This window comes from Dromiciops gliroides, chromosome 5 (genome assembly GCF_019393635.1).
Source record: "Dromiciops gliroides isolate mDroGli1 chromosome 5, mDroGli1.pri, whole genome shotgun sequence".
Taxonomy (NCBI): Eukaryota; Metazoa; Chordata; class Mammalia; order Microbiotheria; family Microbiotheriidae; genus Dromiciops; species Dromiciops gliroides.
The window spans coordinates 14,052,138-14,068,119 of NC_057865.1; the positions used below are offsets into that span (position 1 = coordinate 14,052,138).

The 15,982-nt window shown below is 44.4% G+C and overlaps 1 protein-coding gene across 1 annotated transcript; it reads left to right on the forward strand.

The window, feature by feature from the left end:
* The first annotated feature begins 459 nt into the window (after positions 1–459).
* IL6 (interleukin 6) lies at positions 460–12,396 on the forward strand. The gene is made up of 6 exons (XM_043967475.1): positions 460–543; positions 2,119–2,260; positions 6,349–6,548; positions 7,667–7,780; positions 8,990–9,130; positions 11,687–12,396. Exons 1-6 carry the CDS (start codon positions 460–462, stop codon positions 11,873–11,875), a joined length of 870 nt encoding a protein of 289 aa, XP_043823410.1. The 3' UTR covers positions 11,876–12,396.
* The last annotated feature ends 3,586 nt before the right edge of the window (positions 12,397–15,982 follow it).

Here is a 15,982-nt window from a genome sequence, read left to right on the forward strand (position 1 = left end):
TGCTAGGCGCTGGGAATACAAGGAGAACAATTAATAGTCCCTGCCCTTAGGAAGCTTATATATTACCAGGGAAACAATATGTACCCAGATAAGTAAAGACAAAGCAAACCCAGCGTGATTTGGGAAATGGGGGTCACTAGCTCCTAGAGAGCTGGGGAGAGGCCTTGTTTAAGAGGTAGCACTTCAGCACTTCTTCAAAGGATGACAGGGATTAAGAGGCTGACATGAAGAGGGAAGGCATTTGGATGACAGATGCAGAGATGAAATACTGTGTAGTAGAAACAAACGTTGGTCTGTCTGTCCGGCAGCTAGATGGTGTGAAAAGGGGCAGTGAGCCTGGGGAAATAGCCTGGAGCTGATCATGCTGGCTTTGAATGGGAAAAAAGCAGTTTGCACCTTTGTCAAAGACAAGAGAGAAGCGCAGGAGCTTCTCCTAGAACAGTGTCAATATGGCTGACCATGAACTTTAGACATCAGTTTGTCAGCTGTGCTGAGGATGGCTTGGAGGATCGAGGGAGGCTGATCAGAAAGCTACTGGAGCAGGCATCCAGGAGCTGGCACATCTGCCTGTTTCCAGGACTAACCATTATCTATTAATGTGCACTCTGCTCAATCTTACACATAATGAAATAACATTTTCAGTATTTCATGGATTATTGACTTCATCCCTTTGCACCCTCCCTCTACAACCTCATGGACAGTCCACATATGTGAGTTGCTGTGGCCAACATGGCAATAACCCCAACTAACAGAACCTTTGGACAAAAGGCATGAGATCCATTGCAGGGCTGTACAACCCCATAGGAAGGTTTCTTGGATAGTAGACACAGAACAGCCAGGCTCCTCTTCCCAAGGCACAGAAATGGAAAATCCACATCCCCAAGGAAAATACGTGAAAAAGCTCCCACATTGTGCGCACGAAAACTCCAAATCAAGGTTGGTTTTGCAGTAAACATTTATTAATCGCCTGCTATTTGCAAGCCAATGTGCTAGGCAGTCTCTGACTTCAAGGGACATCCATTCTTCTGAATATAGATAAGTATAATCCAAGGGAAACTGAGGGGAAAGCAGGAGGGTTTCAGGGAAGAGTGCTGGGGGGGTCACACAACTAATGGAGTTCCAGACCAATCTTCTCACTTTAAGACCTTATTCCTTCGACTACACTGAGAGAAATATACAACCCAAACATTCAGCTCAGCTTTCCATGGTGGATGACACTTTCCAGTGGTTTTCTTAGCACTTTGATTGAGGGGGGAGGGGGAAGAGGAAGGGATGGAGGAAGGAAATGAAGAGAACCCACCAACACTTTGCATTTTGAGTCTCTGTCTCAAGCTGCTGATCTGAAGAGGAAGACAACTTCAGAAGCTAAACGTGGTTCAAGTGAATATATTTTAAGAATAAGGGAACGTCTTGCTTCTGAAGCTTCTCATTTGTAAAACAGAAACAAAAGAGGAGGAAAGCCAACCAGACTTTACCTCCTTTGAGGAGGGGGATACAGACAGGAGTCCTTTCTTAGTCAGTGAAGTCCCCTGGAGCCCCCCACCTCCAGTCCATGGAAAGGCTGATGTAAGAGGGCCATGGCCCTGGGGGCTTCAGCAGCTCAGCCCCGGAAGTACATAGAGTCACCCTGGGAAGAATCTATTCCTCTGTCCCCAAGGGAATCTACTTCCCTCCCAGCTGAGCTAACTGGGAAGAAGGAGGTGGCCAGGACTTCCTGGGCATGCAACAGCTCCAAAGTAGATGAGAACATCCTGGAGAGCCTTGAATTCTCCTCTCCTTCCTTCACTTAGTATATTTTCCAGGCACCCCCAAGAAGAGGAGGCAGTGTAGCCTGGTAGATATAACCATGGACCCATTGGGAGTCAGGAAACCTTCCACTGATCTTCAGTGGGATTTGGGACAAGTCACTTAAGCAGGATGCACCAGATGGGGCCAATAAAGAAGAGGAGGAGGGATTGGGCATGATAGGACCTGGAGCTGGATAGGGTGTGAGAGACCACCTTCATTTTTACAAGAGACATTGAGGCCCAGAAAAGGGAAGAGACTTGCTGAAGATGACGCAGACCCAGAATTTGAACCCATGTCCATTGACTCCTTTTTCATGGCACCCTGCTGCAGCAGCAGAAAAGAGAGCAAGAGCTGGTCATTCCTAGTGGGCTCCAACACCTAAGGGACAAAGATGGAGACTTTGTTAGCAGCTCATCTCTACCCCCAACCAACAAGGCAGAGCTCTCTAAGAGCAAGGCCCTGGTGAAGACTGGTAAACCCAGAAGTTTCCCTGGGTCCCATCTTTCCTCCTTTCACTTTGAAACATGATCTTTGGTCAAAAGATGGTCAATCTGAGCAGAAACTGTAGCCATTTTAATCCATGGGTTGCCATCATTTTTAGGTAACCCTCTGATCAACAACAATTATTAAAGTCGGTCAAGCCAAAAGAAAAGGAAAGGGAAAGGGAAGGGAAAGGAAAGGGAAAGGGAAGGGAAAGGAGGGGAGGGGAGGGGAGGGGAGGGGAGGGGAGAGGAGGGGAGGGGAGGGGAGGGGAGGGGAGAGGAGGGGAGGGGAGAGGAGATGAGGGGAGAGGAGGGGAGAGGAGAGGAGAGGAGGGGAGGGGAGGGGAGGGGAGAGGAGGGGAGGGGAGAGGAGGGGAGGGGAGGGGAGGGGAGGGGAGGGGAGGGGAGGGGAGGGGAGAGGAGGGGAGGGGAGGGGAGAGGAGGGGAGGGGAGAGGAGAGGAGGGGAGAGGAGAGGAGAGGAGAGGAGAGGAGAGGAGAGGAGAGGAGAGGAGAGGAGAGGAGAGGAGAGGAGAGGAGAGGAGAGGAGAGGAGAGGAGAGGAGAGGAGAGGAGAGGAGAGGAGAGGAGAGGAGAGGAGAGGAGAGGAGAGGAGAGGAGAGGAGAGGAGAGGAGAGGAGAGGAGAGGAGAGGAGAGGAGAGGAGAGGAGAGGAGAGGAGAGGAGAGGAGAGGAGAGGAGAGGAGAGGAGAGGAGAGGAGAGGAGAGGAGAGGAGAGGAGAGGAGAGGAGACATGCTCATTGCAGGGACAGTTAAAACAGACATTCTGAAGTGGGCTACAAGTCATTACTTACTTCCCCTTTCATTTCACATGGGTACCCTGGCAGAATATGGCACCAGTGGGCAGAGAGAATGCCAGTTACCTTGGCTTAACTTGTAGAACTTTTAAGTATCTTTCTCCCCAAGAGCTGAAGGTGCTAAGGGAAAGCCAGCATTCAATTCTATGCAGCAACCATTGCTGTGTCCCGGGGGCTGGAGGAGATGAGGTGGGGGAGGCAGGGTCCTTAGAGCAGCAGGGGCAGAGCTGGCCTGATCTAAACCGTGACCAAGACAAGTGTGTCTTCAGCTTTGGAAATAAAAGACACGTTCTGTGGTTCCTGGTGCCGCCGTCTCAGGAGGACAGAAACACCTTCTCTATTTCTGTTTAGTCTTACTTTGAGACCTGCTACTGTGACTAGCTAAAAAGATATTTTCTTCAAAACCTGAAGCCCATCATCTCTTTGGCAGGCCAGACCCTCAGCATCTGAAGGCCAGAGTGACCCTGGTCAGAGAAGGAGCAGTGACGATATATGGGCTCAAGGGCTCAGCTCATGGAAACCAGCTGAGAGAGGGAGACACTGTTGGGGGGACAGGGAGGAGGGAGGACAACATATCTTCTTCCTCACCTTTCTCATTACTGCTTCAGGCTTCTGACTGCCAATTGCCATCCTGGTGGTTCTGTTACTGCTGCCAAGGGTGGGGAGTTGGCAGACACTGACCCCATCCACCCCTGCCCACTCCTGAGGCTTTAGCACCCTAGCTGTCTCTGCTGGTACAATGTTCTCCCATGACCATCCATACCAAGCAATGCCACCCCCAGCCCCAAAACCTCCAACATTGGAGACCTTCCCCTGTGCCAAATGGTGAGGAGACATGGCATGGCACAAAGTGAGTCAAGCTAACCTGACCTTGCAGAATTCCTCACGGTCAAAGACAGAGAAGGTTGATCTGAAAGAAGAAGTGGGGAGGGAATGAAAAGCTTCTTGACCCTTTGGAGATGATGAACCCTTTGGAACAATCATGAAGCCTAGGGACCCCTCCTCAGAATCCAGTGTTTCAGTGTATCAAACAAAACAATCAAATAAAAGAAAATAAGACCAGAAAAGAAACCGATTATATAGAAATATCATTATCAAAGAAACAAGTTCACAGAATGCAGGTTAAGAACCTCTGAGGCAGGAAGATATCTAAGTTATTGAATAATTAAGTGTTAAATTCTTCTCTAACTAACTTAAGTCCTACTTGGTCTTATGTTGAAGTAAGAAAACATTCCTTGCTATCTATTTTCAGATAGTACTTGTTTGCAGGGCATCCAATGCTTTATCATTATATGACCATGTTTTAAAATTATTGAAAGTAAAAATTGAGTTGTTCTAACAGGAATACTTCTGATTTGTTTGATCCATCATTGGAAATGTGGGTGGGTATAATTCTAGGCAGCAAAGGCATTCCTAAAAATTATATATATATATATATATATATATATATATGTGTGTGTGTGTGTGTGTGTGTGTGTGTGTGTGTGTATATATATATATATATATATATATATATATATATATATATATATATATATATATATATATATATATATATATATATATATGGGGAAACTTAGAGTGATACAGACTAAGAAAGCAGAGCCCAAAGACCCATGGACAAAACAGTGATGCCAATAAATTAAATAACAATGACACAAACAGAACTCAGGTCGATATTGGAAGCAGATGATTAAGGTTAAAGCATATGGCCTTTCTTTCTCTTGACATGGTTTGAACTATGAATGGAAAGAGACGTGTCAATGGTCAATAAATATCTGTTAAATGCCTACTCTGTGCCAGGCATTGTGCTAAGCATTGAGGATACACAAAAAGAAGCAAAAGACAGTTTCTGTCCTCAAAGAGATCACAACCACATGGACTAACTCCAATCTCACTATTGGGCAACTGGACATAAGTCTCTGGGGAAACATCCTTCATGAAGGAGCTGGTTTGAATATTTGTTGGGAAGGATCTGTTGAGCCAAATCAAATCCAATTTTAACTTTTAAAAATTGTTTGGGGCAGCTAGATGGCACAGTGGATAGAGCACAGGCCCTGGAGTCAGGAGGACCTGAATTCAAATCCGACCTCAGACACTTAACACTTACTAGCTGTGTGACCCTGGGCAAGTCACTTAACCCCAATTGCCTCACACAAAAAAAAGTGTTTAAAATTTTCTAACTTTTAAATAAAGACAATTTTGGTGAATCAAATATTTTCTTAAAGGACCTGGCAGAATTCAGTATTTAGATGCATGGTTTAGTGCACTGTTTTATAGAATAACAAATCCTTTGATCAAGGAAATGCCTATCCCCACCCCCAACATGTTATGCTTTGTAGATATGGGCACAGCTAGGTGGCACGATGGATAGAGCTCTGGGCCTGGAGTCAGGAAGACTCATCTTTCTTACTTCAAATCCAGCCTCAGACACTTACAGACTGCGACCCTGGGCAAGTCACTTCACCCTGTTTGCCTCAGTTCCTCATCTGTAAAATAAGCTGGGGAAGGAAATGGCACACCAGTCCAGTGTCTTTGCTAAGAAAACCCCAAATGGGGTCACAAAGAGTTAGACATGACTGAACAGCAACAAAAATATGGGTTTTGGTCTATTGGGTTTCCTTTGAGTAGGGTGGGCAAACTTTCAGCCTGTCACCTTGGCACTGAAACACAATCTCAGGCCTTCTCTCCGACTTCCTTCAGCTCCTCTTTCCCAAGAGAGGCCTAACTGCTGAGTCACTGAAAAAAAGAAAGTATAGTAAGAATGATCCCTCAGGGGCCTCTAGGGGCTAAAGTCGATGACCCAAGAGGTTTTTTGTCCGGGCTAACTCTGGTGATGCTAAAGGACGTCACAGCTCAACTCTTGCACAACCTTAATAAGGTTTCCTCTAAATTCACACCCAACCCCAGCTCCTCCCCTCCCCCCCCACCAAAGATTTGTCAAAATGTTGGATTTTCCCAAGAGAGCCCATATTTGAGTCTCAACCCTAATAAATACAGATCAGGGATGTCGGATGGTTCATTCTGCCCTCCAGACCACCAGAAACCCCAACCTGCCTTCAACACCCTGAGACATGAATCCTCTGCTCCAAAGTAAGTAAGGGGAATGCTGGTCTCTGGCCTTGTCCCAGAAGCCATGTGTGTGTGTGTGTGTGTGTGTGTGTGTGTGTCTGGCTCTGGGCCTAGTGGAAACCAGCCAGCAGGAGGAAGTTAGCCGGAGCAGCTGCGTGCTGATCTCACTCCTCTCTCTCCCCTCTCCCCCAGTCACAGGATCTCTTAGGCCACTTGCCCTCACCCTGACGCTCCTCATGGCCACGGCTGCTCTCCCTATCCCAGAGTCCTTGGGGGACGGATTTCCAGGGGTTGATGTCCCAAGTAAATCACCATCCAGCAATCCTGACCTTGACACAAATGTGAACTTTGCAAGGCAGCTTCGGTGGACAGCTTATGACCTGAAAGAGCAGGTGGGTATGAGGTTGACTGGATTGAGGAGGGCGGCACCTGGACCTTCAGTATTCCTCCTCCTGAGCCCTGAGTTGGAATGGCGCCCTGGGTCCCATTTAGCTTGAAGGACCTTGCTTCTAACTAACTTTGCACCCGGAGCAGTCAGAGACAGAACCCCCTCTGTACTTCCTCTTCTGCTAGCTGGGTCTTACTAGGTTACTTTCCATTCGGGAGAGGACCGGCTCTTGTAGATTGGATGGAATTCAGGGGGCTTGGCTTCCATCCCCAACTCCATTCCTGATCTGAGATAACCTCCATCTTCTGTGTCTGGGCCTCGTTTTTCTGTGTTTGAAAATAAGGAATCTCTACCTTGTTGACGCTTTCTGGAAGGATCAGAAGATCATCCCTTCCAAAGAACACTGAGTTTCTTGGAGGCTGGTGGCCATGGTGTAAAATTGTTTGATTGTGAACCCTCAATAGTGAAATCTTCCCCAAAGGAAGAAAAATATATTTAAAATGCTAAGACATAAAACCCTTTCCCCAGGTGAGCACAAGCTGCCTTTGAGAGAAAATCACAGACAGGTTAAAAGAACATCAAAATTGTAATGTCATCTGTTTGACACTGTTCTTCCCACCTCTGCCTCGACCATAAAGAGCTAGTAATCCATTTTTAGAGGAAAGTTTGACCCTCCTGGTGCAAAACACAGAGTGGAGAGCATTAACCTGGGGAAGAGGAGAATTAAGGGGGACCTGAGGGCTGTCTTTGAGGATCTAAAAGGGTATAATGTGGCAAGGACTTAGCTTGTTCTGTTTGGCACCATAGGGCAGCAATAGTGGAAGATGCAAAGAGGCACATATTGGCTTGATATTGGGAAGAACTTGCTCATGCTTCTATCTATCCAAAACTGAACTATGCCAGCTGTGTAGGTCCAAGTCCCCCACCATCGGGAGTAAAAGCTGGATTCTTGCTTGCTGGGGAGATTAGAAAGTAGTTTCCATTTGGGGCATGAGTTGTACCCAATGCCCACTCAGGCTCCCTGCCAACACTGAAATTTTAGGATTCAGTGATTGCATGGCCCATTTGTCTCTTGTTTTAGAAACATCTGTATGATCATGACTGCTTTGCTTCTCTTCCCAGATGTGCCAGACCCAGAACTTGTGTGATAATAGCAATGAGGCACTAGCTGAAAACAACCTGAACCTTCCCAACATTACAGAACGAGATGGATGCTTCCCTTCTGGATTCAATGAGGTACTGAGCCCCTGAGGCATAGAATAGTTGAGCTAGAAAGGAACATGGAGATCCTCCAGGTCAAAATTCTCATTTCTCCAATGAGGAAACTACAGCAGGGAATAGGGAAGCAACTCATTCAATAGCACAAGGCTAACGAAGGGCAGGACTGGGTTCAGGTCTCCTGCCTCCCAAGTGAGTGGGTTTTCCCCACAGCCTCTTACTATGAGTCAGTCCAAGGAAATCTTAACTCCTGGTCCCTTAGCTCCTGGCAAAGTGGCTAAGGACTGCCCTTGTCCTCAGGCAATGCCTGGGCTACAGCTACAAATAGAACATAAGTGGCTAGGGGATACATAGAACTGTAAATAAGTGCACCCCTATCTTGAGGTCCACCCATACCTGAATGAGGAAGTTATGCCATACAGGAGAAAAGAGAGGATAGATAAGTAGGTAACTAGACAGATGATGGTTGGGGGTATATATACATATATGCATATACACCCTCTTTTCTATCCATCTCTATGGCCATCCATATATCTATCTAATATGCATTTCACAAGGCAGCTAACTAAAAAGATGATCCTATTTTCACATCTTTAAACAAACCTAGGCATTTCTGTGGATGTTGATGTATTTTTATATCTCCAAATCTCAAAGAATGGAAGCCTCTAAGAATTATTAGACAGATTCTCTTCCATTACACGGTCCATCGACCTTTTCCTCCCTAGCTGGCCGCTGGCATGCTCTCAAACTTCCCTTCTTCATGAAATCATTCTGATCGGCACTTCTCACATCCCAACAGTGAGATAATCTGTCCTGAATCTTGATTATTCCATGAAATGAGTCCAAGTCAAAGACCCACTGACCTAGGGAAGATCTATAATTTAAGACAGAGAAGGGGAGAGGGAGCACATTGGGAATGAAGCCTGTTCCCAGATCCCAACACCTGTTTGGCTTTTAGAGAAATCACTGAAGTGGTGTCTCAGTTTGAACAGATGGGAAAGAAGGCAGCTGGACTTTTCCAACTCCATAGGGCCACTGGGAAGAGAAATGAGATGATGTTGCAGGAGAAGCACTTTAATTTTGTTAGAGGGGTAAGGAAAAAGGGGGAAAGGTCAATAGAAGATCTGCTTTATAATACCAATTTTAATTGTTTTTTATATAATTTTATGTATTTTATATATTTTTCCTATTGGTGACTATACTTTTTCTGTTTTTATCTCACATAAGGAGGCATGCTTGATAAAGATTGTCAGTGGTCTTCAGGAGTTTGACACATATCTTCAGTACATGGAAAATGAGATGAAGGATAAGAGGTTTCAAATCCTAAAACTGAGTACAGCTCAGCTAGCCCACACTCTGAAGCTCTTGGTGAGTTTCCCTTTGCCTATTCCAAGGAGAAATGGCCGCAAGTTAGAAATGGAGATAGACAGACTCAAAGAATAGACTTCCCAAAGAAAACTTGAAAGTCCTTTAAAAAGCAATACTCCTGGAGTCAGGAGGACCTGAGTTCAAATCCGATCTCAGACACTTAACACTTACTAGCTGTGTGATCCTGGGCAGGTCACTTAACCCCAATTGCCTAAAAAAAAAAAAAAATTAATTAAAAAAAAAAAAGCAATACTTATCAAAAACAAGGCAGTGAGAAGCCAACAAAAAGCCCCATCAGAGGCTTCCTGACAATTAAAGTGCTTCTTTCCCTTTCTTTCTGTGGAAGCTGTTGGGACATCGCATTTTTTGTGCCAGCTGTAGAGAATGGAAACAAATAATGCTCAACATTAACTTCGGAAGTCCCTGAGAGCCAGGAAGTGGGAAATCTCTCTTCATGTGCCTGTCTAAAACACATACCAGCTGTAAAGAAAACTTATAGGGGAAAAAACCAACAATGAACACAGTCTCAGATAAAACTGTGCAGTCACTTTTCACTTTCAGCACAGGCTTCTAAGGGAATTCTTAGGGGATGGCAGACGGTTAGGCATGGCAGAGATAGAGGAGACAGTATGTAAAAGTGACAATTAGCCTGTTATCCTCCAAAGGAATAGTCACCATAGCCAGATTTCAAAGATAACATACATACTGGTAATGGGAAGTCCCACTTGTAGCCCCTGATTGCTTTAGCCTTCTGACTCATACCACTTCTTCCAGGTCTGAGACTAAAGTCCAGGGAGATTGGAATGGATCGGGAGAACATGTCTGCAAGAGAGGGGGATGACTGGAGATTCTTAGAACTCTGGCATTTTCTTTATCCCTGAAAATAATAATAATAGTAGACATTCGGGGGCAGCTAGGTGGCGAAGTGGATAAAGCACCAGCCCTGGGTTCAGGAGTACCTGAGTTCAAATCTGGCCTCAGACACTTGACACTCACTAGCTGTGTGACCCTGGGCAAGTCTCTTAACCCTCATTGCCCCACCAAACAAAACCCAACCAAACAAAAAAATAATAGTAGACATTCATATAGTACTTGATTTTGCAGAGTGTATCACATACATTATCTTGTTGATATCTGTGTAGACCTGAGACAGCAATTTAAGGAAGGATAAGAGATTTCCTGACAGTATGAAAATATACCTTGGGTTGACAACTTTCTAATTAGATAAAGGATGTCTCCCCTGAAGTTTACAAAGGCAGAAAGGTCCCATGAAGACATCAGAAAATGGACTCTGAAAATTTTGCCAGGCTTCACAGAGAATGATGCAGTCATGGTGCAGTTATATGACAAAATGAATTGGAAGATGGGCTTTGTATAGCCACAGACATGGATGGAGGACATTGTCTCTCTAGCTGTTGATATTTACGCTGGCTCCATGTGATCAATTTCCAACAGTTTCCAAGACTGCTTTGCACATAGTAGGTGCTGAATAACCATTTGTTGAATGACAGTGCTCCAGCCTCTCCCTCTACAGACTAAACACAAGCTCAGCCTCCACGGTGAAAGGACCAGCTAGTTTTGACCGGGATGGTTACAGACACTTGCAGAGGGGCCCACTTGGGTCTTCAGTGTAGTCTTTGAATTTGGTGAATTCAGAGAAGCCGTATTAGGAAAAATGGGAAAGTAACTGAACCATGTAGGGCCAAAAATAAGGGGACCTACCAAGGCTGAGCAGGTGGAGGCGTCGAGCTGAATCTGAACTTTACTTCCTTATTGTCTTCTTGAAATGTGCTTGCTTAGCTTCTCGGTTAAGGTTGCTACCTGAATTTGGACCCAGAATATTTAAGCAACTGATCATACACTTTATGTAGATACCAGCCTCCTGGGGAGAGGAAGAAGAGCTGTGGCCAGCCATCCTGAAGTCCTGCCCCTTTCTTGAACTATTGATAATTTCCTAAAGGAAGAGCTAGAATTTACCCTCCATTTTTAGCACCTTTAAGAGGCAAACATATTTCAGGGCATACAGCCACCCTCCATCTTCCACAGTATGCACCTACTGTGAGCAAGGCACCTCGGGAGCAAAGAGCATGACATTTTGCAAACTGTTTTTTTAAACTCATACCGTAGATGCTACAGTAACAACCACTTACTGAGCCAAGCAGAGGGCTAAGATGGCAAGATGCCCTAGAATGAGACTTTGAATCATGGGTAATTAACCATGATAATATCCCTAGTCATTATAATCAAAGGAAGGTTAAAAGATCAACTTTTCTTCCGTCACTGGAACAAGAGATAACAAATGGAGGAAAACATGCTTATTGCACAATGTAGAACCCAGACAGGTTCCTTGCCAAGAAGAAGTATCAGAAACAGGGCTCGCATCCAAAACCGTGGAAGGATTGGCCAAAATGCCTTCCCATCACTAGATCTGGGCCATGTTCTTGGTATTTCCCAACCATAACCATGCCTCCCAGAAATAATGGAGAGCCTTCTCCACAAAAACATTTCAGAAAAAGGCTAAAAATAATCTTTTTTTTTCTTTTTTCCTCCCTCTAGATAAAAAAGGCAGACATAGTGCCCACCCCCAACCCAACGGCCTCCAAAAACCTGCTTTCTGAACTGCAGTCCCTGAAAGCCTGGTCCAAGAACGTGTGTCTCCATCTCATCTTGTTGAACTACACCCGCTTCATAGAGGGCACCATTCGGGCCGTTCGCTTTCTGAACAACAGGAGTCTCGATGCCTGAACGTTTTAGTTCATGCCCGTTCCTTCCTTCATTGAAAAAAATCTGTCCAGTGGGCAGATGGTCATGTTGTTCTTTATGAAGAACCAAAAAAGTATGAGCAGTGAGGTACTGCTTTTAATTATTTTAAATTAATTTATTTGTATTTAAGTGATATTTATTCCCCATAAAGTAATATTAATTTATATATTTTAAAACACTTAAAATATTTTCTATTTTGTTTATATATTATTCTAATTAGGAGAGGAACTGCTGTTCTTGTTCCCTGGGCTCAGACCCAGGAGATCCCTTTTAAAAGATGAGTAGGCTTTACCTCCAGTGATCTGCTAATTAGAGGGCTGGCTTCAGAAAGCCTGGGTTCAAGTCTCTCCTCTGATACACACTGACTGGGTGACCCTGGGCAAGTCATTAAGTTCTCAATGGCTCACAAAACTGTTTAAAACAAATTATAGAAATAGTGGCGACCTGCACTGGTAAAAGGAATTTCCTTATGCTCAAACCAATGAAATCACAGGTCTAGTCTCTTTCCCCATCCCTAAAAGATAACTATTTATGTTGTATTTATAGAGTTTTCATAATTTTAAAAGAAATTTTATGTAATTTTAGTCATTTTAAATAAAACTATCTTTTGTAAAAAAAAAAAAAAAGATCCAGTTTGTGATGATTAGTTTGACCAGTTTTCTTGCACAACAAAAACTTTTGCTACCATTTACCAGATTCTGAAAAAAGGGACAGTTCTCTAGAGCAATTCTGGAATCCAAAAAGCTGCGTTCAAGACTAAGTGACAGACAAGCTGCTGACCCTCATAGGTGGAGAGAATTTCTAAAACTGGGAATTCCCTACACAGACCAACTCATAATTCCAATCCCAATCAGTACCACCACCAAAATAAAAGAAGAAGAAAAAGAAGAAGAAAGGCAATGAGTGTGGAGCCAGTGAGATAGGATGAAAAATATGAAGATCAGAGTGGTCTTTTGTTGAATGCCTGATTTCCTCAGTGTGGTGGTGACCTATTAGGTCTCTCCCAGCTTAGGGTTCTAAGGAGTAGAGCCAGAATTCAAATTCAGCCATCTCTTTACTGTACACAATGCTGCCCATCAATTAATTGTTCTTCCTTTACCTTGACCAGATCCCTTCTGAAGTACAGTGTTCAACCCTGATACCATTTTTTAGGGAAGATATCGATAAACCGGAGAAAGAGGGAATAGGATAGTGAGCATCCCGGCGATTGTGCAATGGAGGGATCGGTAGCAAGAACTAGGGACACTTGCTATGAAGAAGATTGGAGGGGAGAAGCCTCCACCACATTGTGTACTTCAGGGCTTGTCATGTAGAAGACACATTAGACTTATTCTCTTTGACCCCAGAAGGCAAAACAAGAAACAATAGGTTTCCAAAGAAGTCAGTAAGGATGAGAGCTGTCCTGAAGTGGAATGGAATGCCTGGGGAGGTGATGGGCTCCCTGCCCCTAGAGGTCTTTACTCAGGGGCTGGATGACCACCGATCAGGACTGTTGGAAGAGGTCCCAGTTGGACGAAGAGGTACCTGTAATGCCTTCTCATTCCAATACTCTGCCATTCCTTCCACTGGTACTGTCTGTGGCCCCTCCATACCTTCTCACCCTGGGCACTTCTTCACATCTTCCAGAATGATCTCCATTGAGAATCTACCCAATTTGCTATAAATCTTCTGCTCTTCTCCCTTTAGTAGCCTGAGGGACCCAGTGGCCCATCTGTTCGGCATCCATTCTCTTCATCCAGCCCAAGTAGCCTCTTATCTACTCCCACAAGCAAATCCTTTCCTTCTCTTTCTTCTTTGATTCTCTCTCAGTCCTCTGCACCAGGTCACTACCATTTCCTTCCGACATCTTCTTCCTACCTTGCCATTTTTCTTTTAAAGGTCACTTGGTATGATTGGCAAGTCTCCAGGTAAGCATATCTTTCTAGGCCATTTAAGATGGACTCATTACTTAAAAAGAATTTCAGCAAATGACTCATTACTTAAAAGGAACTTCAGCAAATTTTCCAGCTAAAATAACAGTCCACCTGACAAAGATGGGAAGCACACAGTCCTTTCTCAATGATATCACATAATAGTTAAGTGAGGTTAAGTATCACTGGCTAGTGAGGGAAATGATATTGGTTTTATTGCTTCAAGAATAAATGTACTCTTTCTGAAAAGTTGGCTATAAAGCAAATGTCTAGAAATTGAATTTTTTGCATTGACTTCCATGATAAAAATATAGATAAATTCCCAAGAATAAAAATCATGCTTGGCAAAGTAGCAATTCTTTAAAAATCACATATTTAGAAAGAAAACAAGTTCCCTATAAAATATAAACAATACTCAAAACATCACACACACAAAATATGGGGGGGGGGTGTATACACGTATATAATCTTAGAAATGGCCACTCTCTCAGGGCACAAGTCATGTCTTGTCTATAACTTTCTATTTCTATCTACATCTCCTTTTTTTCTTAATCCTAAGCCTTAAAAGCTATTGGCTAAATCAGACTCCTGGAAAACAGATGATAAAACATACCTTCTTTGTTTAGCTAAAGAATGGGGTAAAGGGGGGGCTCATGGGTGTTATGCTGCAGACACTGTCATACTCAGTCATTTGAGGTGGTCCTCCAATTTTGTTTTTTTGTTACAAAGGAGGAAGGACTCAATTTGGAGGGAGCCAGAGGGGACTAGGGCATCCCAAAATTAACCATAATGTAACAACAAAAGGCATCAATAAAACTTTTCTCAAGCAACGATCAATGACTTTGTCTTTCATTCCCAGTCCTAAACAAGACAAGTCATTTCTTTAACTGTCCTTGTTGAAGTATTAAGAGCTGTTTATCCATTCCATTTAATACAACAAGCATTTTCTAAGTACTTACTATGTTCCAGGCACCAGAGCTGCAAAGCTCAAAAGCAAAACAGTCCCTGCCTCCAAAGAGCTTCTCCCCTCCTTAGAAGGGGCTATCCGAGGGGGCGGCTAGGTGGTGCAGTGGATAGAGCACCGGCCCTGGATTCAGGAGTTCCTGAGTTCAAATCCGTTCTCAGACACTTGACACTTACTGACTGTGTGACCCTGGGCAAGTCACTTAACCCCCATTGCCCCACCAAAAAAAAAAAAGAAGAAGAAGAAGGGGCTATCTGCTCTCCATAGCTCACAGGTGCCCAGTTATAGGATTTCCATTCCATCTCTATCCTTACACTATGAACTACTTTACTTGAGGGAAGGGAAGGTGGTTTTGCCTTTTTTCCATATGCCCAGAGCTTATCAGAGTGCCTCAAGCCTTGCAAGCCCTTAATAAATGCTAGCAGAGGGCAGCTAGGTGGCACAGTGGATAAAGCACCGGCCCTGGATTCAGAAGGACCTGAGTTCAAATACGGCCTCAGACCCTTGACACTTACTAGCTGTGTGACCGTGGGCAAGTCACTTAACCCTCACTGCCCTGCAAAAAAATAATAATAAAATAAATAAATAAATAAATAAATAAATAAATGTTGGCAGATTTAGTCTTTTACCCAAATAAGTGCAAAGTATCTTTAAGGGTGGGCAAGGACTAACAGCTGAGGAGGAAGCTGGGCCTCAGGCCTCAGGCAGCCCCTTGACCAATGCTTCAAAGGAAGCTGGGAATACCTGGAAGTGAAGATGAGGAGGAAGGCTATCCAAGGCACTGGAAAATATTTGGGAAAAGACCCAAAGAAAGAAGATGGGAACTGTGAGCAGGCCAGTTTGCTGATCTCATAACCCTTGTCTTTTTTACATGAGGAAACTTAAGAGAGACCCCAGCCTCACCCCCAAGTCGCACTCACATGCCACATTCCCATGCACTTGCTCAGACCCACACTTATTCACACACCCCCTCACACATACTTGCACACACTCACACACACCCGCACACATTCACTCACCCTCATCCTCATGCTCTCCCTCACACACACAAAGCACATGCCTCTAATCAGAATCGTCTTTAGAGGGAGGGAAAAACAACAGCCCAGGATAACTCAGAGATGACCCAGACACCCAGAGACTTGAATTATCCAGCAAGAACATCTCGCCGCATCCTGAGTTACTAACTCCAGTGCAGCCCAAGGAACTTTTAATTTG